The 22,251-nt window shown below is 39.6% G+C and overlaps 1 protein-coding gene across 1 annotated transcript; it reads right to left on the bottom strand.

Annotated features, from left to right (window-relative positions):
• Positions 1–1,279: 1,279 nt before the first annotated feature.
• Positions 1,280–7,411, bottom strand: LOC109236758. Its single transcript, XM_019402974.1, has 7 exons — positions 6,903–7,411; positions 4,215–4,261; positions 3,799–3,907; positions 3,547–3,709; positions 2,703–2,832; positions 1,783–1,959; positions 1,280–1,694 (listed from the first exon to the last, which is right to left on the bottom strand). The coding sequence occupies exons 1-7, from the start codon at positions 7,084–7,086 to the stop codon at positions 1,533–1,535; spliced, it is 972 nt and encodes a 323-aa protein (XP_019258519.1). The 5' UTR covers positions 7,087–7,411; the 3' UTR covers positions 1,280–1,532.
• Positions 7,412–22,251: the final 14,840 nt, after the last annotated feature.

The raw sequence follows: 22,251 nt of genomic DNA, 5'->3' as shown, positions 1-22,251 counted from the left end.
AGACATTTATCCTCGTAGATAAAACAACAACAATAACAACAATCCACTGTAATCCCGTTAAAATAGCACGGGCTAGCCAGTTTTCGGACTGGTCATTCAAAAATAGCCAACGTTTGCCAAGTCATTGAAAAATAGCCACTATTTTGTTACAACAGAGACCGGTCTAACATAATCTACTGGAGTTCGGTGCACCTGTGTATGAACTTCCAGCATATTATGCTGGACCGGTATACTTGAGGCTCCTGTTAATATACTGGAGTTCCAGTAAACTTTGCTGGAACTCCAAACTCCAGTACAATACATACTGGAGTTCCAGAATATTATGCTGGAGTATTTTTCCGAATTTCGAACAGTGTTTTCGTTCAGATTTATCTTTACATGAAAATTAGCTAAATTTCGATGACTTTTGAAACTGTGGCTATTTTTGAATAACCACTTATAAATTTGGCTATTTTTGAAATTCTCCCTGTAATCCCATAAGTAGGGTCTGGAGAGGGTAGGATGTATGCAGCCTTACCCCAACACTAGAAGAGCAGAGAGACTGTTCTGATAGACCTTCGGCTAAAGAAAGAGGGAAGAACCACTGAAACAAGTAATATCAATACAAGGTATTAGAAAACAAAACCCAAGATAACAAAAGAAAGTATGAAAGAAGTACTAATAGTCAGTAATAACAATACAAGAAATGAAATGATAGCAAACTAAGAGCGTTCGGAAGGCAAGTAACAACAGTACAAAATATGTGGTACTAGCAAACTAAGAATAAAAGAAATACCAAACTAATACTAATACTCTAGTACCTTCTACCCTAATTCTCAACCTTTATACCCCCTACCAAGGGGTAATGTTCTCGATCGGTTAGCTCTAGTTGTGCCATGTCTTGCCTGACCACCCCTTCCCAAGACTTCTTTAGCCTACTTCTACCCTTCCTCTTACCCCCAAGGTCAACTTCTCACACCTCCTGACTGGGACATCTGTGCTTCTCCTTTTAACATGCCCGAACCATCTTAGGTAATACCTTTCTTTATGGAATAATTTCCCTTTATACACTTCTTCTTTTTCAACCCTTTATAAACTTCACATAAGCAAAAAATGTACGTACTAGTTTGGTATGAATTAAACAAAAAGGGTGTAACTCGATGCAAATCACTAATTTCTACGTGTGGTAATATTGCCAAAATATGAGTCTAATTCATTGGTTTTAATTCCAAGTTCTATTTGAATATATGGAACACAACTTACTTTCCTAGTTACTGCAATTAACTATCTGCTCAGAATGTACATTGCCAATACAACACATCAAAAATATTTAAATCTGATAAAGGCCAAATGCATCATTTACTGGTTCATAATAGTGCAGAATCAACTAGCAGCTCCAATCTGGCCATACCCTCAATTGTAGCAACATAACAGCAGGTAATCGACATAAAATTGAAGGTGTGCATCCTGTTTATGGAAATATTTTATCTTTTCTTCCTATTCATCTCTTAAGTATTTGGGACTAAGAAACATTCCTGTTCATAGAGATATTGTTATCTTTTCTTCCCTTTCATCTCTTTTGTATCTGAGACTAAGGCCTTGATGCAGAGCCGAGGCTTTGTACTAACAAGTGTTCGTGGAAGAACCGACACACCAACTATGGCTGTCTTATCAGGTACTCTAGAAAGTGGAAGTACCTCAACAAGCACAGACAGCTGCAAAAGAGAAGCTACATTCAGTATATTAAAAAGATACAGAGGAAGCAAAAAGCTTAGAAATTCTCACTGCAATAAATCATTTGACCTCTGGATCTTTCAAATCCACAGTCGAATCTGGGACAACTTCTTTCACTGCTGCTGCCACGACGCTAAAGCATTTGTTGCGGTCCAACAAAGCAAATACATCAGGATCGCTAGAAGCTTTTCTCAGATTCTTCATCTCAGTCTCCTCAATCCCTCTCCTGTTATACCCAACTGCAAACTATAATGTCATTAGTTTCTACAGGTTATCTTATCTGGTTCGGCCAACATAGAGAGAACTGCTCAAATTCACCGTACTAGTAAAGGAAATGCAGCTACTGGACATAATAGTCATGTAAGAGAACTTGTTTTTTTTTATAAGGTAAGATAAATTTCATTAATAAAGTACCAAGAAGGTACTTCAAAAAGAAAAGGTTACAGCATTGCTTGTTACAATTACACTCCCAAAAAGTCGAGAAATTAAAATACAGAGTCATATTACCATACTACTACTACACCAAAAATTTAAATTCAGTAGGCATCTGTTCTTTACAAAGGAAATATGACGCTTTTGATCTTCAAATCATCTCCTATTCCTCTCCAACCAAATAGTCCAAATGATACAGAGACCATCTTTATCCAATATCCTGCCACCCTCCTCCACCCCTACTACCCTTTAAAACCAAAAACTAAAAATAAAAAAGGAGCAAGGGATAAAAACAGGGGACAACGAAAGTGACGCACTTTGCGTGAACATATTTGACCAATACATTTTGAACTAATACTTTCAACTGAAAAAAGAAAATATTCAACTTGTCATTGGGTTTACTGATAGAGGACATACTGATGATAGTTTATATGAACCAAGATGACTTCTTAGGGCGGCCAACAAAAGAAAAAAAGGCAACGTAAAGCAGAAAAAGAAAGCAACGCGAGTCTTTTGACCCTGAGTGAATGATATTTCTTAAGAAAGCCAAGGTTTACCTTAACAGTATTTCCAGTCTCCTTCTGCCTATTGGTCATAAACTGATCAACGAGCCTAGTCACAATCTTCTTAAGTTCCTTCTCCTCTAAACGGCATGTATCTTGAATTGGTAATATCCGATTGCACCAACTGCATGACATGATTAAAGTCTTAATCATATTAGTTTCTTTGGTATTAGAAATAATCTCCTAGAGTGGTGAATAAGAAGAAAGGACAATCCTCCCTACTATAATGAAAACGATTACGCCAAAGAAACATAATCACGCAATCGCGGGACCATCATGGAGAATTCATCTTCTAGCACAACAGTCAACATGGCCATAGAGGGAGCAAAATGAGTAAATGGATGAAGAAAGGGTAAGCTATCAAGATAATACGTGCAAAATTCCCTAACTCATTACATACAATTTGGCTACCTTTACTGCAGAGATAAGGTTAGAAATCTTAGCATTATGCTTGAAAAATATACCATATCTAACATATTCTTTCAGTAAATCATATAGCAGTATAACTTGCCATCGCGACACCTACACACGAATCATTTATAGAAATAATACAATGGATTGAAAGCGAACCATTACAAATGTTGCAACTCTGCGTAGGTCTCCACAGTTCAGTTCTTATACTTATTTAGGGTAGTTTTTAAACTTGCTTAATTCTCTCATCTGCCAAAATTAGGACATGGTTCCTAATCTTTTTACTATTACAATTTTATTTGGAGCTTTTATTTCCCTTGGGTCAGTTAAGTTTCACGGGTTTCCCTTGGTCAAATAAAGCAGTATAACATATAGATAAAAGCTAAAAGTTTATTGTGAGAGCAATCCAAGAAAGAGAGCAACTCACAGAGGAGACTTCAATATTCCAGATTCTAGGGATTGAAAAATCTGCGAAACGATGTCAACAACTGCTGGGGACTTGCCGAATGGAAATGTAAAGAGAAGCAATCCGCTTCTAGTTAACTTAACAAGTGAGAGAATGTCACTTTTCTCTATAGAAGTACCGGATTCTGCAAGAGGAAACAAAATTGTTTTGACACTATTCCTAGTAAACCATTATGTCCACACAGACATTAAAATGTTGAAGAAGAATTAATACCAGAATTTTCATGCTCATTAACTGCATCTTCTCCTGAAACATTGCTTTCTTTAGTAGCATCTTCCATGCATATTTTCCTTCTCTTAGCATCAGGATTCGAAACAATATACTGAAAGGAAAACAAAAAACCCAACTATTTTTAGTATTCTTTCCAACACAAGGGTCACATGGGTAATCCAAATCTAACTTATAGGTGCAATACAAAATAACATGGATTCTTTAATGCGAAAATAACATCATTTGCATAGAATGAATCAATAAGAAAATTATGTTTTCCATAGCCAGCTTCAAGTCCTCAAGAAAAGTGCATATTACAGCTCCACTGGACAAACAATATAAAAGGTCACTTATCCAGAACTTCTTTTTTTTTTAAAAATAAATAAATAAATTGAGTATACCAAAGAGTAAAATATAACCTTTTCAAGGATAGCTATAGCTTCTTTTGTTGCACTTTTCTCCCTCTCTGAGGAAAAAGTAAAGAATTCTTAGGAAAATAGAGTACCGACTTAAACTATGAGAACCAATAAGCAAGAATAAAAAGAAATAGGAGTAGAAAATAATAGAAGCAAAAGATCCGTATAGGTGCCACTGACTAGTGGGATTAAGGCTTAGTCATGATACTATGCTTATATTAGGGACCAATGTTACTAGAGTCATTTCACTACAACAATAACATACCCAGTGTATTCCCACAGGTGGGTTTTTGGGAGGATAGTCTGCACACAGACCTTTAGGTCTGGAGAGGATAGTATGTGCACAGACCTTACCCCTACCTTGTGAAGGTAGAGAGGTTGTTTCTGGTAGACCCTTGGCTCAATGAAAACAAAATTACAGCAGTTATGACAAAGAGAACTATAGAAAGAGAAACAGTAACAACAACTAGGAGCCATTTCACTATGTTTAGAAATTTGTATACAAGTAACAAACGTAGACAATCTACCGTGTTTATGAAGCCCAAGAATTTTAATGTTGAAATGAAATGGGTCCAAATAAAGCGAAGTGGATAGTGAGGACTCATATGTTACCCCCAACAAGCTTGGGATTGAGGCAATGTAGTAGTAGTAGTAAGATGTGGTAAGAGTGAAAAGAGGGGAAAGCCTCCGCCATGTCCAAATGTTGAATATCAAAAGCATAAGAAGCTTGAAAATGATAAAATTTTAAATAAAAGCTATTCTGCACCCAAAGGTGTGGCCTAACGATCAACGAAGTAGGAGGAATACCATAAGATCTTAAGTTCAAATCAAACGGTGGCAAACAACACTAGCTGATTTCTTCCCATCTGTCTGTGCCTTGGTCGGCTACCTGGTAGTTGTGCTTGTGGAGATAGCAAGTAACCGGTGGAATAGTCGAGGTGCGCCCAAGATGGCATGGACGCCACCGTCACAAAAGAATAACAAACTATTTTGCGTTATGACATGCAATGCTTTTTTGCATTATGACATGCAATGCTTTTTGCATTATGACACGCAATACTATAAATAGCAGCTAAATGATCAAGCAAAGTAATGGAGTTATTCACATTATCCATTATCATAGAAAAGTTCAAAGTACTAGAATAGATTCCTAGCTTTCACTAAAACCCTATCCTTAGCAAAAGCCTTAACTTTTTTAGTTGTAGGGCACTAAAAACACATTCCTTATCTAAATACAGTAGAAACTAAAGCAAAATATAACTGATATTATTAATAGAAACTGGCGAAACAAAGCAGCAGAATAATCTTGAAGCTTTAACATATTCTTTTTCTACCCAAAAGACTGGTATGAGGAGCAGAATAACTCCAAATTTTCAAACTAAGAGCCTTGAACAGTCATGCACATTTCAAAAGTAGTTTTATTTTATTATACACGATGTCCTGAGTTCACGAGTAAAGACAGAAAAGAACTAGCTTCACTATTTGAATGTTGTACGTAGTCTCCAATATACTCTACATAAAAGACCAAAATTAAGAAGGTATTCTTTTTCACTTTCATCTTTTTCTGGTGGAGAACTTATAAACACATTTTTATCTAGTTATCCTATTTCTACCTCTTACCCTCCTATGCTGATATTTCCTACTTGTGGTTATCTACTTATCTTTTTGCTAAGCTCTTTTCTTGTACGGTTCTGTTCTCTATAGCTCAAAACTCATTTCTAACTCCTTCCTATTGATTAATAAACTTCTCAAGAATGAAATGTGCTATATTCTTGTAACCCACTTTTCCCGGCACAGTAGATTCTAGTCCTTCTGTCCTGCTTTATGTATATTGAAGTTTAATCAATACATTTGTCCAGATTTTGATCCAAAATTACTTCCACTGTCCCAAACAGTTGCCCTTGGTGAATAAGATGCTTCGGCTCCAAATTCAAGTTAATTGTGTGAGGTTAAATATTTCAACGTAAACAGATGGATTATGACATATGCAGTAGCAAATATGAAACCCGCCCAGAAAACGTATAATAGGAATGATGCATCAGATTACAAAGAACATTTTAAATCTTTCTCCTTGAGTAGAGTAGCTGATTTTCAATGAACTTCAAACTAATTAGCAAAAGCACGCCAACATAACAGTGTAAATAACAAACTCCAGAAGTAGCTTAACTACCTGAGTTTATGATATTGTAACCTTCTTGCTTTTTCTATATGCTGCCCAGAGCAAACTTTGCACGAAACATTACCCAACTAACATCTGCTTCAGAAAGAAATTTACACTAACTAGCAGAAAAAGGTTCCCTAATGGTGTCCAAATTCCAACAAAAAAATAATACCAAATAATTCTTTTCAAAGTTTAAGCATCTGCTACAAACCAGTAAAAGAAAGAAAATTGGCACACATTTTAGCTAGCAAGCTTACAACTTCTTTTTTTCCAATTACGCGGAGGAATCTACTGAATCTTTATTCAAAAGAACACCATTTGCCACACAATATCCGTTCCCTAGCTTATATACTTGAAAAGCTAAATCAAGTTTCATTCAATTAACTATTCCTCAACCCTAAACTAATCCTAAGTATCCAAATTCGAGCCCGTTTTCATACTAGTACATAAATAGTCAAGAATAAGAGGGGGAAAAACAGATGGAAAAGTGAGCAAAATGTTGAGAGATTAAAGGAGGGAAGTAAGCTGACTGATGGGGCAAGTGATGAGGAAGGCAGAATGGGAATGGCTGAGGAGGGAAGAAGAAGCCTTGTAATCAAAACGAGGGATGCTTATCACTGCTGAGTGCTGTTCCCACGGCTTCATCTCTTCTCCTTCCACTGTTGCTTCTACGATTGTGGTTCCCACTTCCTCCTTGCGTTCATCTTCGGCCATTTTGCTGAGAGAAGAGGAAGGCCTTCCCTTGGGGCTGTCTGCTAGGGGAAAGGTTAAACCCTTTGGACCTAAGGGAAATTGAGAAAATTTTAATTCTGCTGTTTCTTTTCCCAATTGGTAACTAAAAAAGTTTTATACAAATCTTCCGGCCAAAGGAGACCGTGGTGATCCGGCCTGTCCATGAACTCCGCGTATAGCAAGATATTGTGACTATCTCAACTTTGCTATGAAATAAAAATAATTTAGTGAAACATGAACAAAAAATATTGTTAGGAAATAAAAGCAATTTAGAAAAACATGAACAAGAAATGAATATAGAGAAGGAAGGGATTTTCTTCTTCAGTTGTGTGTATTTTTCTATCTATTACAAAGCCTGTATATAGGCATGAAAACTGAAGAATCATTATTGTAAATATGTCATTGAACATGTCATTAAGCATTTGAGAGGAAGATCACGGAGTTACAATCATAACTCCATAAGTATTAGAGTAGTGTGAGTTATGAAACTAACGGAGAAGAGTGGACATCCACCATAATTCAATTTTTCTTATAACACTCCCCTTGGATGTCCATAGATAATGTGCCTCGTTAAAACCATATTAGGAAAAAAACCCTATGGTAAAAAATCCTAGTGAAGGAAAAAGAGTACACATGTTTAGAAATATGCCTTTTGGTTGCCTCGTTAAAAACCTTGCAAGGAAAACCCAGTGGGACAAAACCTTGTAAGGGAAAAAGAGTACAACGCGTATTAACTCCCCTTGATGATAGCATCAATTAACATCATTGAGCCTTCGCATCCCATTCTTATACACTAGTTTCTTGAAGGTTGACATCGGTAGAGATTTGGTGAACAAATCAGCCATATTATCACTTGAACTAATATGTTGCACATTGATATCACCAATATTTTGAAGATCTTGTGTGAAAAATAAGTTTGGTGAATGTGCTTTGTCCTATCTCCTTTTATGAATCCTCCCTTCAATTAGGCTATGCATGTTGCATTGTCTTCATACAAAATTATGGGTAGTTTGTCACGCTTCAAACCGCATTTGTTTCGAATAAGATGTATTATAGACCTCAACCATACACATTCTCGACTTGCTTCATGAATAGCAATGATCTCAGCATGATTAGATGAAGTAGCCACAATTGATTGCTTAGTCGATCGCCAAGATATGATAGTGCCTCTATAACGACCCGAACGGTCGTTTTGAGCTTTTACACTTTGTTCGTCAGTTCCCGGGCATGACTTGACCCGTGTGATGTATTACGACTCATGTAAATCATTGATTTTAGTTTTCAGGGTAATCGGAATGAATTTGGAAGAACAGCTCCCAGTTTGAAGCTTGAAATTCGAAAGGTTTGACCAATATTTGATTTGCTTGTATATGATCTCGGATCGGAATTTTTATGATTTGGTTAGCTCTGTTAGGTGATTTGGGACTTAGGAGCGTGATCGGAATGTGTTTTGGAGGTCCGGTGTAGAATTAGGCTTGAATTGGCGAAAGTTAGTTTTTGGCATTTTTCGGTTGATAGGTGAGATTTTGATATAGGGGTCGGAATGGAATTTCGGAAGTTGCAGTAGCTTCGTTATGTCATTTGGGATGTGTATGCAAAATTTCAGGTCATTCGGACGTGGTTTGGTTGGGTTTTTGATCAAAAGCGAATTCGGAAGATTTTAGAAAGTTTGGCTTGAATCCGATGTGTTTTGGGTGATTGGATGTTGTTTGAGGTGTTTTGATGATTAGAACAAGTTTGAATAAGGTATTAGAATATGTATGTGCTTTTGGTTGAGGTCCCGGGGGCCTCGGGGTGATTTCGGATGGTTAATGGAGAAGTTTGGATTTTTGTTGCAGCTGTTGAATTGCTGCTTCTGGTATTTTTGCACTTGCGGATTGGGGACCGCAGGTGCGGCGCCGCGTGTGCGGTTGGTTAGTCGCAGAAGCGAAATAGGCCTGATGGGCAGAAACCGCAGAAGCGGTTAGAGGGGCCGCATCTGCAATGTCGCAGATGCGGGGATGTGGTCGCAGATGCGATTGTTGGTCAGTAGGTGATTTCCGCAGAAGCGGAGGAAGAACCGTCATGTAAAGCGCGGGTACCCATTGTGATGTGAGATATAGCCCGAGGGGCTGATATGGTTCTGAGATATAGCCCGAGGGGCTGGTATGGTTCTGAGATATAGCCCGAGGGGCTGGTATTGTTCTGAGATATTGCCCGAGGGGCGGATTTGTTGACATTATGCCCGAGGGGCGAACCTTTATGTACTTATCTTTCTTATTTACCTGTCATGTACCTGTTTAATTGTGTAATTGTGCCCGAGGGGCGGATCTTCTATGCTTATCTGTTCTAATTGCTTGCATTCAATTGCTTAACTGTTGAAAAGCCATTTTTGAAGAAGTTTAAACTGAGCTAAGGTGCTTAAGAGATTTCACCGCTTCATTGCTTTCTTACTGGTTTTGTACTACTTCTATACAGCATGTTGATGTACTCTTCGTGATTTCCTATCACTCAGTCTTCATTTATTTTTATTACTCACTGAATTGGAAGTACTCACTTTACTCCTTGCACCTTGTGTGCAGATCCAGGTATTTCTGAACCCTGTAGCGGGTATTGGTTGCTCAGAGGCAGAGTCATCGGAGTTTAGCAAGGTAGCTGCCCGACGTTCGCAGCACTGCTTTTCTACCTCTCGATTTCATTAGATTGTATTTAGTACATTTTTTACTCTAGTTGTATTCGGACCTTAGTAGATGCTCATGACTAGTGACACCCCGGTATCGGGCTGTGTTGGGTTTGTTTTTCCGCAAATTATACTGTTAACTGCTTACGTTTTGAGATTTTACCATGTTAACGACTTAATACTTATTATTTTGCTGCTTAAGATTGGAATGGGAATGTGTCGGCTGGCCTTGACTTCACGAGAGGCGCCATCACGACCGGGTCCGGGTTTAGGGTCGTGACAAGTTGGTATCAGAGCCTAGGTTACATAGGTCTCACGAGTCATGAGCAGGTTTAGTAGAGTCTCGCGGATCGGTACGGAGACGTCTGTGCTTATCCTCGAGAGGCTGCAGAACCTTTAGGAAAAACATCACATTCTTGAATTCTTATCGTGCGTCCTTGATTCAGCTTGAAAAGTAACTCTTGAAATTCCTTCCACGCGTTCGTATGCGCGCATGAGCGCTCAGTATCAGATATGCGTCGATGGCTTGTGATTCCCTGATCGAGGGGCGAGATGTGATCTCTGTGTGTTGATGTTGGGCCAGTTTGGAGGACTTGAGGCCAGATTTTTACCTATAGCTTGAGCCCTGAGTTGTTGATTGCGTGAGCGCGTGTTTCTAGATCTATATGTTCTGTTGTGTCCCTATTAAGGAAGTAATGACTGGATAGTTACGTGATGAGGGTGATGTGACTGCGAGATATGTTTATATGAATCGGATGAGGCGAGAAGGGTATGCTTTGGGGCAGCAAGAACTATTTGGTGTTTGATTTCCTTCGTTATTGGAGGTATAGCCCTGAGTTATGGGCGTGTGAAGAATCTTTTCATGTTTCCTAGTTGGGAGTGAAGTAAATTTCATGTTGCGGTATGAGTTCAGACTTAGGAAGATCAAGCGACTGCGTAATGTTTATGACGGTAGAATGTATACAGAAATGTTAGTTTGAGGCAAAACAGGTGGGTTATCTCATGCGGAGTGTTATGAAGTTGTGTGATCCTTATGTTGTCTGTTTGGAGATCTCATTTACAAGTGAAATATACGTGTTGAAATTCAAATTTTGAGTCGCTCAAGAGAGTGGATATAACTGTTACGAGGGTAAATACGAGATTTGCAGAAGATTTAAAGTACTAGATGGTCGGTGTTTCACGAGTTTATGAAGGATCGAGTTTAATCTCACTATGGTATTATGGCAGTAGTAGAGTATAAGCATTATGAGTTATTGTGTGTGTTTTGATATATGGCTTCGAGCCGAGTGAGGGAGTCTGCTATTGATTAGTTGACTGCACGGTTATGTGCTATGTTGGTTCGAGTTGAGGCGTACGGGTGAATCAGTTATGGCCTACGGAGATTGAGACAGAGAATGGCTCGAGTAAAGGAAAATTCTTGACAAAGGTTATAGTATGCTTCATAGGTGTGTGAGAATCACGGAATGTCTTGAGTTGTTGTTGGTAAAGGATGCTCGGTGCATAGAGCAGGAAGTTGCTTGGTTGTTTTGGAATGAGGTTACATTCTGCGGTGTCGGAGTGCTATTGAGGCACTGGTTGTTCGGTCCGTTTGATCAGGCTAATTGCAGTTTGGGTAGAGTGAATGACTTTCGAGAATGGTTCTAATGTGATCAAGATTGTACATGTAATAATTAGAAAATTTTCAAGTGTATGATTTGGCTAGGAACTGAGGTTTGCGCTGGAGGGTGTCAAGACTTGTGTCATTTCTATATCAATTATGGGATTCTATACATCAGTATTAGGAAGGTAATGGCTTCAGATTCGCAGGAAGTCTTTTCAGGGTAGGTATTTTGAACGTGGTGCTTTTGGGAACATTTAAAAGAGTATTCAGCGGGTTGTGAGCCTTAGACTGTGCAGTATTATGCTTGGGTCTCGTGTGGTGAGTCTGTGTTGAGGAATTATGATGCTATAGCAAGAAGGAGTATCAAGTTGAAGGTGAAATCAGAGGAACTCGGATAGATGGGATCGGATATGGCGTTTCGTGTGCTATATGGAGTTGGAGACTGGGAGTTCTCATAAACAGGTTATGTTGTGGTTGTGGGTCGCGTGTATTGGCACTATGTAGTGACTATCAGGGTTTGGAGACCCGAGTGGATCTTTTGCTGCTTGGTAAGTTAGGATTTGAGGGATATTGGGTATAGACTGGTTGTTTCCTTGTCGTATTATTCTGGACTATTGCGCTAAGGAGACGATGTTGGCTATGCCGAGAATGCCACGGACTGAGTGGCGAAGTTCGACGGATTATGGTCTAGTAGGGTGGTTTTATATTTCGAAGATTCAGCGGATGGCTAGGAAGGACTATTTTTCTTACTTGGGTTTTCGGGATGGATGTCAGTGTAGAGACTCCTACCATTGATTCAGTTTCGGTGATGAGGGATTCTTCCAGATGTGTTTCTTACTGCCGGGCATGTCGCCGGACCGGGTTGTTGATTTTGGTATTGATTTGGTGTCGGGCACCATATCGTATGGCACCGGCAGAGTTAAAGGAGTAGCTTTAGGGTTTCCTTGATAAGGGGTCCGTTGGCAGGCCAATGTGGATGTGTGTTCTAACTTGAGTTGGCTTGGTTGGCTCCGAGTTGTAATGTTGAGGGATATGTTGGTTCGATTGTTATTGAGCTTATCAGTAATCTGGGGAGATCTATGAGTTACCTTTCTGTGTTGTGAGGCGTTGTGATTTGTTGGTTATAGGCACACATGGTGCGGTTCTATTGGGGTTTCATAGCGGAAGTCGAGCGGGAAGAGTAATTGGGTGTTGCTCGGTGAATGGCGTATCGGTCATGTCTTTTTTGGTTTGTGTGGTGTATGTTATTTGCTTCACCGTGGGTATGATGATTTGCTTTGGTTCCAGACATCAAATTGCGCGTGGTTGTCGATTTCGAGCATAGTGACTTGAAGTGTTTCATGTGGACCAGTGTTTGGATAGGGCCGCGCATTGCAGAGAAGTTATGTGGGGGTGTGACCCTTTGGGTTGGATTCGCGTATTCTGTTTCTACGACATGTGATGGGTTCTCAGCATTTTTGTTGTGGTGGTACTGGTGAGTTGGTGGTACAGCCCTTTCGTTCGAGTCGTCTTCATGATCGGATTACATTCAAATTATTGCTTATTGGTGCACAGATTGCACGGGGTTGTGGCTTTAGATTGTATTGATGTGTCATGTCACCAGAGTAGTGGTGTTGGATTAGATGAGACCGTCGGGATCTGAAATGAGTATAAACTGATTCGATTTCAGCATGTTAGAAGGGTAATATCGAGGTTCGGCTCAGAAATTTGCTATGGTCCTTGCCAAAGGAGAAGTGGCTTCATGAATGGTTGATCTGAGAAACAGTTATGTTTATTGCGTGTTTCATTTATCATTGGCAGTGCATGAAAGTCTTGGAATGAGGCTTTAGTTGATAAGAGGTTTTCTATCGGGATTCGGTTGTTGTGTGCAATTGCTGTGATTAGAAGTTATCGCTGCAAGCGTGAGTTATGTGGTACGTCATGTAATTGCACCTGAGGTTGCAGGTATGTGTTATTACTTATTACAGCTTGTTCGGCCTATTCCCAGTATAAATGTGAGATTCTGATCGCATTGATGATTTATAGAAGTGGAAATGTGGTTCTATGGTTTATGGGCTAGATTGGATTGTGAAAATTTCAGTTTCTATGTGTTATCGGACCTATATGAGATAGGGTGACGTGGGATCACCCCCGGGTATATGCATGGTAAGGCTATTCAGCGAGTGGTTGGCTTTTGGAACAACTATAGGCACGTTCGAGGACGAACGTATGTTTAAGTGGGGGAGGATGTAACTACCCGATCGGTCGTTTTGAGCTTTTACACTTTGTTCGTCAGTTCCCGGGCATGACTTGCCCCGTGTGATGTATTACGACTCATGTAAATCATTGATTTTGGTTTTCAGGGTAATCGGAATGAAGTTAGAAGAACAGCTCCCAGTTTGAAGCTTGAAATTCGAAAGGTTTGACCAATATTTGACTTGCTTGTATATGATCTCGGATCGGAAGTTTTATGAATTGGTTAGCTCCGTTAGGTGATTTGCGACTTAGGAGCGTGATCGGAATGTGTTTTGGAGGTCCGGTGTAGAATTAGGCTTCAATTGGCGAAAGTTAGTTTTTGGCGTTTTCCGGTTGATAGGTGAGATTTTGATATAGGGGTCGGAATGGAATTTCGGAAGTTGCAGTAGCTTCGTTATGTCATTTCGGATGTGTGTGCAAAACTTCAGGTCATTCGGACGTGGTTTGGTTGGGTTTTTGATCAAAAGCGGAATTCGGAAGATTTTAGAAAGTTTGGCATGAATCCGATGTGTTTTGGGTGATTGGATGTTGTTTGAGGTGTTTTGATGATTAGAACAAGTTTGAATAAGGTACTAGAATATGTTTGTGCTTTTAGTTGAGGTCTCGGGGGCCTCGGGGTAATTTCGGATGGATAACGGAGAAGTTTGGATTTTTGTTGCAGCTGTTGAATTGCTGCTTCTGGTATTTTCGCACCTGCGGATTTGGGACCGCAAGTGCGGCGCTTCATGTGCGGTTGATTAGTCGCAGAAGCGAAATAGGCCTGATGGGCAGAAACCACAGAAGCGGTTAGAGGGGCCGCATCTGCGATGTCGCAGATGCGGGGATGTGGTCGCAGATGCGATTGTTGGTCAGTTGATGATTTTCGCAGAACGGAGGAAGAATCGCATATGCGGTACCGCATAAGCGGTAGAAGCACCGCAGATGCGGAAATGCCTGCGTCAGAATATATTAATTCCTCCTTCGCGATTTTTAGAGGGTTTCTTCATTTTTAACGGGAAAAGAGCTTTGAGGCGACTTTTGAAGAGAGGAAATCATTGTTCTTCATTGAGGTAAGTATTCTGGACCCTAAAACTTGATTATTTATGATTAAGGAACGAAAATATCAGTGTAAATTCATGAAAATCAGTAGAAAAAGGTGGAGTTAGGGCTTGAGATTATGAGACCTTTCAAGGATGATTTGAGGGGTCAAACGAACTCCGATTTCGGGTTCTTTATATGTACGAACTCGTGAGATGATGAAGAACATTTTGATATAAAGTTTGTCCAGTTCCGGGACGCGGGCCCGGGGGTCGGGTTTTGACTAATTTCGGGTTTTGTGCTTAAAATTGATATTTTTTAATTGGAATTCATTCGTTTAGCATAATTTGATGATAAAAATCTGAACTTGGTAGATTTGGAGCACTCGGAAGTTGGATCGAGATGCAAGCGTGTTGCAGAGTAGCTTTTCGGGCTAGTTCGAGGTGTGTAATGATTTTAAATGCTGTTCTGAGGTTATGAAACCCCGGATTGCACATCGTCGTGCTATATTGAGGTGAAACACACGCTAGATGACGAGCGTGGGGTCGTGCACCGTTGGGGATTGTGACTTAGTCCATCCCGAATGACTATTTTCTGTATAATGGGCAACTAATTGTTTGATATTATTATACTTTGGGCTAAATACCATATTTGGGCTTCGTGCCAACTGTTTGAACCCTTAGGGGATTGTTAATGATATTTTCCTCACTGTTTGATTTCATACTTGTGCTCAGTCATGCTATATTTTCACTATTTTAAAAACTCAGCTATGTTATTCTGTTTTAAACACATTAATTGATATTTTCAAAGATATTTGAGCTAAGCTTCATATTTTATTGATGCCCGAGGGGCTTATGAGATTCTGACTGAGTAAGGCCGAAGGCCTGTATTGTGAGGATACTTTTGGGTCGGGCTGCACGCTGCAGTAGTGATATACTGATTATGATAATGAGGCCGAGGGCCTGAGATTGTGCGCCATGAGGTGGCTTGATATTGATATGAGGGCGAGAGCCTATTTATGATGCCACGAGATGGCTTGATATTGCGCTTGGGCCGTAAGGGGCCCCTCCAGGAGTCTGCACACCCCCAGTGAGTGCGAGTAACTATTGTGATGTGAGATATAGCCCGAGGGGCTGATATGGTTCTGAGATATAGCCCGAGGGGCTGGTATGGTTCTAAGATATAGCCCGAGGGGCTGGTATTGTTCTGAGATATTGCCCGGGGGCGGATTTATTGACATTGTGCCCGAGGGGCGAACCTTTATGTACTTATCTTTCTTATTACCTGTCATATACCTGTTTAATTGTGTAATTGTGCCCGAGGGGCGGATTTTCTATGCTTATCTGTTCTAATTGCTTGCATTCAATTGCTTAACTGTTGAAAAGCCATTTTTGAAGAAGTTTAAACTGAGCTAAGGTGCTTAAGAGATTTCACAGCTTCACTGCTTTCTTACTGGTTTTGTACTACTTCTATACAGCATGTTGATGTACTCTTCATGATTTTCTATCACTCAGTCTTCATTTATTTTTGTTACTCACTGAGTTGGAAGTACTCACTTTACTCCCTGCACCTTGTATGCAGATCCAGGTATTTCTGAACCCTGTAGCGGGTATTGGTTGCTCAGAGGCAGAGTCATCGGAGTTTAGCAAGGTAGTTGCCCGACGTTCGCAGCACTGCTTTTCTCCCTCTCGATTTCATTAGACAGTATTTAGTACATTTTTGACTATAGTTGTATTCGGACCTTAGTAGATGTTTATGACTAGTGACACCCCGGTATCGGGCTGTGTTGGGTTTGTTTTTCCGCAAATTATACTGTTAACTGCTTACATTTTGAGATTTTACCATGTTTACGACTTAATACTTATTATTTTGCTGCTTAAGATTGGAATGGGAATGTGTCGTCTGGCTTTGTCTTCACGAGAGGCACCATCACGACCGGGTCCGGGTTTAGGGTCGTGACAGCCTCCACATGTAAACACATAGCATATTTGAGATCGAGCCTTGTGTGCGTCAGATAAATACCCAGCATCGGCATAACCAACAAGATCGGTATTGCAATCATTACCATAAAATAAGCCCATATCTGTGCAATCCAGCTATATGAGGTATGTTATGGAGATAAGACCATTATTGGGTTCAGAATGAGGTGAAGGCCTTATTAGGAGTGTAGACCTAATGTTTTGTTGACTCGGCGATTGATTATAAATGTTGGTGCATCACTTCCGTCAGGGCGGTATGGTAAAGGTTAGAGTGGGGCCTGTATATGTCGTAGGGTGCAATGGGAGCATCCGATTAGTAGGATTTTGACTAAGGGTTATGGTGGTCCTATGAGTGGGAAATGCAAAGTGTGAAATCAACAAAGTTGTGCAATCGTGTTTGAGTACAGCGTGTAGTGACTGAACTGGTGATTGTATATTGGAGACAGGCCTAGCATACGATTCCGGATGTTGGAATCGGGCTCTAAGGAATATCTTCAAAATTTATCGAGCCAATGTGCTCAGCTAAGTTGTGGTAGCACGGGAAGGTGCATGAGGTGCTAAACAGTGATTTCAGACTACTTCCGTGTAGTTCTGAGCACGTTCGAGGACGAACATTTGTTTAAGTGGGAGAGAATGTAACGACCCGACCGGTCGTTTTGAGTCCTAGCGCTCCGTTCAGCAGTCGGAGGCCATGAACAGCTTCATTTCAGGTATTTTGACTTGTACGCGTGGTCGGAATTAAGTTTCAGGAAGTTCAAAGTTAATCTAGAAAGAGAATTCTCATTTCAGAAGCTTAAAGTTGAAAGAATGAACTAGGATTGGAATTTTGTGTAAACGAATCAGGATTCGAAGGTTCCAGTAGGTTCGTATGATGATTTCAGACTTGGGCGTATGCCCGGTTCGGGTTTTGGATAACCCAGGAGTGTTTTGGCGCCTATTGTGGAAGTTAGCATTTTAGAAGGAATTTCATAAGTTGGTTTGAAGAGCATTTCGGTGTTATCAATGTCCGTTTGGTATTCTGAGACTGGGAGTAGCTCCGCATGGTGATTCTGGAGTTTGGAGCGCGATCGGAAGTGAATTCGGAGGTCCGTAGACCATTTTGAAGCCATTTGGCTAAAGATAGAAATTTGAAGGTTTTGAGGAGTTTGACCGGAGGTTGACTTTTTGATATCGGGGTCGGAATCCAATTTCGAAAGTTGGAGTAGGTCCGTAATGTCAAATATGACTTGTGTGCAAAATTTGAGCTCAATCGGACGTGATTTGATAGGTTTAAACATCGGAAATAGAAGTTTGAAATTTTAGAGTTCATAAAGCTTGAATTGGGGTGTAATCCATGATTTTAGTGTTGTTTGATATGATTTGAAGCCTCGAGCAAGTCCGTAATTTGTTTTGGGATTTATTGATATGATTGTTTGGGGTTCGGGGGGCCTCGGGTGAATTCCGGGTGGTTAACGGATCAAATTTGGAAGATGAAGAACAGCTGAAGGGATCTGGTATCTGGTATTTCCGCTTCTGCGGAAATGGGACCGCAGAAGCGGCCCCGCAGAAGCGAGGACGAAGCCGCAGAAGCGGTTGGGCGTGGGGGCAGCCAGGACCGCAGAAGCGGCCCTTGATCCGCGGATGCGGAGCCGCAGAAGCGGAAAGGGAGACGCAGAAGTGGAAGAGAGGATTTTGGGGAGGACCGCAGATGCGGTCAAGGTCCCGCAGAAGCGGAACCACATCTGCGGTGGTATGTTCGCAGAAGCGAAAAGGGCTAAGCCAGGGAAGCCGCAGAAGCGGCCTACTGTCCGCAAAAGCGGAACCGCATAAGCGGCTATATTCCCGCAGAAGCGGAAGTGACTGGAGGCAGAGACTTGTTTTAAATCGGGATTTTGGTTCATTTCACCCATTTTGCATGGCTTGGGGGCGATTTTTGGAGAGCTTCAAGGAGAGATTTCATCATCAATATTAAGGTAAGTTACTCCTAATTATTTTCAAGTTAAATACAAGACTATACCATGGAATTAGACATGAAAATTAGCATTAAAATTGGGGTTTTGGTGGAAAAACCTAGAAAATCATATTCTTGGCATTTAGCCACGATTTTGAGCATGGAATTAGGAGAAAATTATATATTTGAGTTCCTAAGGTTATGTGTAATCTTTATCTTCGAGAAATTATGGATTCCGGGCACGTGGGCCAGAGGGCATTTTGGGCATTTCACTAAGCGGAGCTGGGAATTTATACAATCTGAATCTTTAACAAGTATTTGAGCATGTTCTCATTAGTTTGTCATTAATTGGCTAGTTTTGGTACATTGTGCGTTGGTCCAAGCCTTCAGAAGGATGTAGAACGCCGGTTATGAGTCTTCGGAGCGAGGTGAGTCTCCTTTCTAATCTTGTGAGGGGGAATTTACCCCATAGGTGAGTTAAATTGGTTATGTGCTCCTATTTGTGGGGGCTACGTATGCACGAGGTGACGAGAGTCCGTGCGTAGCTACTATTATGCTATTGTCCGGGTAGTCTAGGACCCAAAAGCATGTTACACTTGGATTATTTGTGAACCCATTGATGGATTGAATTGCCTAAATCACATTAAATTAGTAAATGAATTTCAAAGGGATTAAGCTTCATTTCTTAAAATTGTTAAAGGAGAATTGGTTTTATTTGAATAAATATTCCCCGATAAGCTCTTATTTGACTGAATGAGCATGTATTCTTATGTGTACCTGCGTCGCATGCATGATTCGTGAGCAGGGTATGTGTTTATTTCTGAAACGGGCCGAACGCCTCGGCAGATTAAATAGATGCATCTATGGTACAGGCCGCTCGACCCTCGGCAGTGCACAATTTACATTTCTGTTAGAGCGGGCCGTCGACCTCGGCATGATTTGCGCATGTTTGTGCTGTTGTCCTGAACTTATTTAAGTTGTCACTGCCTCACCCTGCTCGAGATTTATTTGTTAATAGTAAAGAGGACCTATGGAAAATTCCTATGAAAGAATTATGTGTTTACTTGTTTCCTCTATTTGGATTAAAATCATGTTTATAAAATAAATCCACTGTTTAATATATTTATTAAGGATGAATAATTATTGGGCCACTAGAGAGTGTCAAAGTTGACCATCTCGTCTCTACCCCTTCGGGATTAGGCGGGATACTCATTGGGTACACGTTGTTTTTGTACTCATACTACACTTGCTGTGCATTTTGTTGCACAGGTATATGTGACTCCAGTGGCTTACTAGGCATAGCAGCACGGATGATTCTGGGACTAGGTGAGCTGCATCATTCGAGACGGCCGCAGCTAGAGTAGTCCCTTCCTTTGTACTGTATTTACTTTCCGTCCACTGTATCCCGAGCGGATGTTGTATTTCATTTCTCTTATCAGTAGATGCTCATGCACTTGTGACACCGGGTTTCTGGGATGGTTTGGAGTATTGTATTAATTGCTTAACCTTTAAATTTGATTTGAAAATATATTCTTTAAAATTTCTAAATAATGAAGGAAAAATCCTGTATTTCAAAAGTGTTAAAACGAGACTAACTTAAAGTATTTGAGTTGGATGGCCTGACAACGATGTCCGGCGCCACCACGATCCTTAGTGGATTTTGGGTCGTGACACATAGTAGAACCTTTAAGTCAATCAGGGAATCAAAATAGTGGACAAATCTTTGTCTACTATCTACTACTATATGCTTTCCATGTAGAAATGATTCAACATATTAATTTGATAAGAATTATCATCAATGAAAAAATTGGTGTAGTACATACTTCTTGTACTAATATTTTATTTTATTAAAATAAAATAGTTACGAGCATTATCATTATTATTATTATATTATATTTAACAGTAAACTAATGTATAATCATTATACTAGGCATAATAAAATCGTATTATAAGATAAAACCATAAGCATACATAATAAAGTATAATTTCAATTTTGTAGATTATTTAGTTTGCCGCATGCCATCTATTATTTAGTTCATGAAAGTTTAGCAATACTATATTCATGAACAAGATGCTCAAGTTTATATTATGATGAAATATCACAGCAAAACAAAAATGAAGGAACCAACATTCATTCGGCGGAATATACTCATATGTATATCTGATATTAAAATCTAAAAGAATTGTTAGGCTTGATAATTTGACAATAGATCATCGAGATATACCTTACCAGAAGTGGAATTCAACCTTGAGGTCAGAGACTTCGTGTTGATAACGTATTATGAAATAAAACGAATTTAGTAAAATATGAACAAGAAATGTTGTTATGAAATAAAAGTAATTTAGTAAAATATGAACAAGAAATGGAGATAGAGAGAAGAAAGAGATTTTCTTCTTCAATTGTGTGTATTTTCCTATCTATTACAAGGCCTTTACACAGGCATGAAAAGTGAAGAATCACTATTGTAAAATATGTCATTGAACATGTCATTAAGCATTTGAGAGGAATATCATGGAGGAAGATAATAGAGTTATAATTATAACTCCATAAGTATTAGAGTAGTGTGAGTTATGGAGATGATGGAGAAGTGTAGACATACGCCATAATTTATTTTTTCTTATAACAAACTTATTATTTTGAACTTATAAGTACCTTTTGATTTCAACTAGATTTCTAGTACTTTGTTCCTATGATATCCTTTCTAATTTTCAAAATACTTTTTCCAGACAAACTCTAGTCCTAACTTTATCTTTATTTCATTTTGTTGTTAATCAAAAATATAAAATATTTTGTACTCATAATCTTCACAAGAATCGTAAAATAATATTCAATAAATTCAACCAAGTGATTGTCACACTTCTTTTTTTACGGGGAAAAAGTTTTTTCACTTTAAATGATATTATTGAAATAGATTAATTTATTTTATTTTAAAAAGAGTCGTCACTTGGAATAATTATGTACGGCGTCCCAAGTTTCCATTTAATTAAAATTTCACATCAAGGAAATTTCGACTCTATTTACGATCTGCTAACACAGAAGATCGGGTAAGGAATTTTGTTAACCCGGGAGAAGCGGCAGAAGCGGCACATGCGCCGCAGAAGCGGGGCCGCAAGAGCGGTCTATGCACCGCAGGTGCGAGAAGCGTGCTGGGCAGTGTGTTCTTTTAAAAGCGAGGGTTTGACTCATTTTCACCATTTTTTCCTCCATGGGAGCCGATTTGGAGCAACTTGGGAGTGCCATTTTCACCACCAATCTTGAGGTAAATGGTTTATGCTAGTTTTGAGTTAAATACATTGATTATGTATAGATTTTAGCATGAAAATTGGTAGAAACTTGGGGTTTGAGGAAAAACCTAGAAAATTGGTATTTTCGGATTTTGACCACGATTTTGGACATGAAATTGAGAGTAAATTATATATTTGAGTTCGTGAGGTTATGGGCAAACTTTATCTTCGAAAAATTTCAGAATCCGGGCATGTGTTTTTGTCAACTTTTCGATCGGGGTTAGGAATTGTTATAAATTGGATTATAATGAGTAACTGAACATATATTAATGGGTTTACATAATTGTTGGCCATTTTTGGAGCGTCGTGCATCATTTTGAGTCTTCAGAAGGGCGTGGAATGCCGGTCATGGAACTTCGGAGCGAGGTGAGTCTCCTTTCTAACCTTGTAAGAGGAATTGCCCCCATAGGTGAATTAATTGGATATGTGTTGCTATTTGTGG

Source organism: Nicotiana attenuata, unplaced genomic scaffold (assembly GCF_001879085.1).
Source record: "Nicotiana attenuata strain UT unplaced genomic scaffold, NIATTr2, whole genome shotgun sequence".
NCBI lineage: Eukaryota > Viridiplantae > Streptophyta > Magnoliopsida > Solanales > Solanaceae > Nicotiana > Nicotiana attenuata.
Note: the sequence above shows the minus strand (reverse complement) of the source record. Positions and strands in the feature narration are given on the sequence as shown.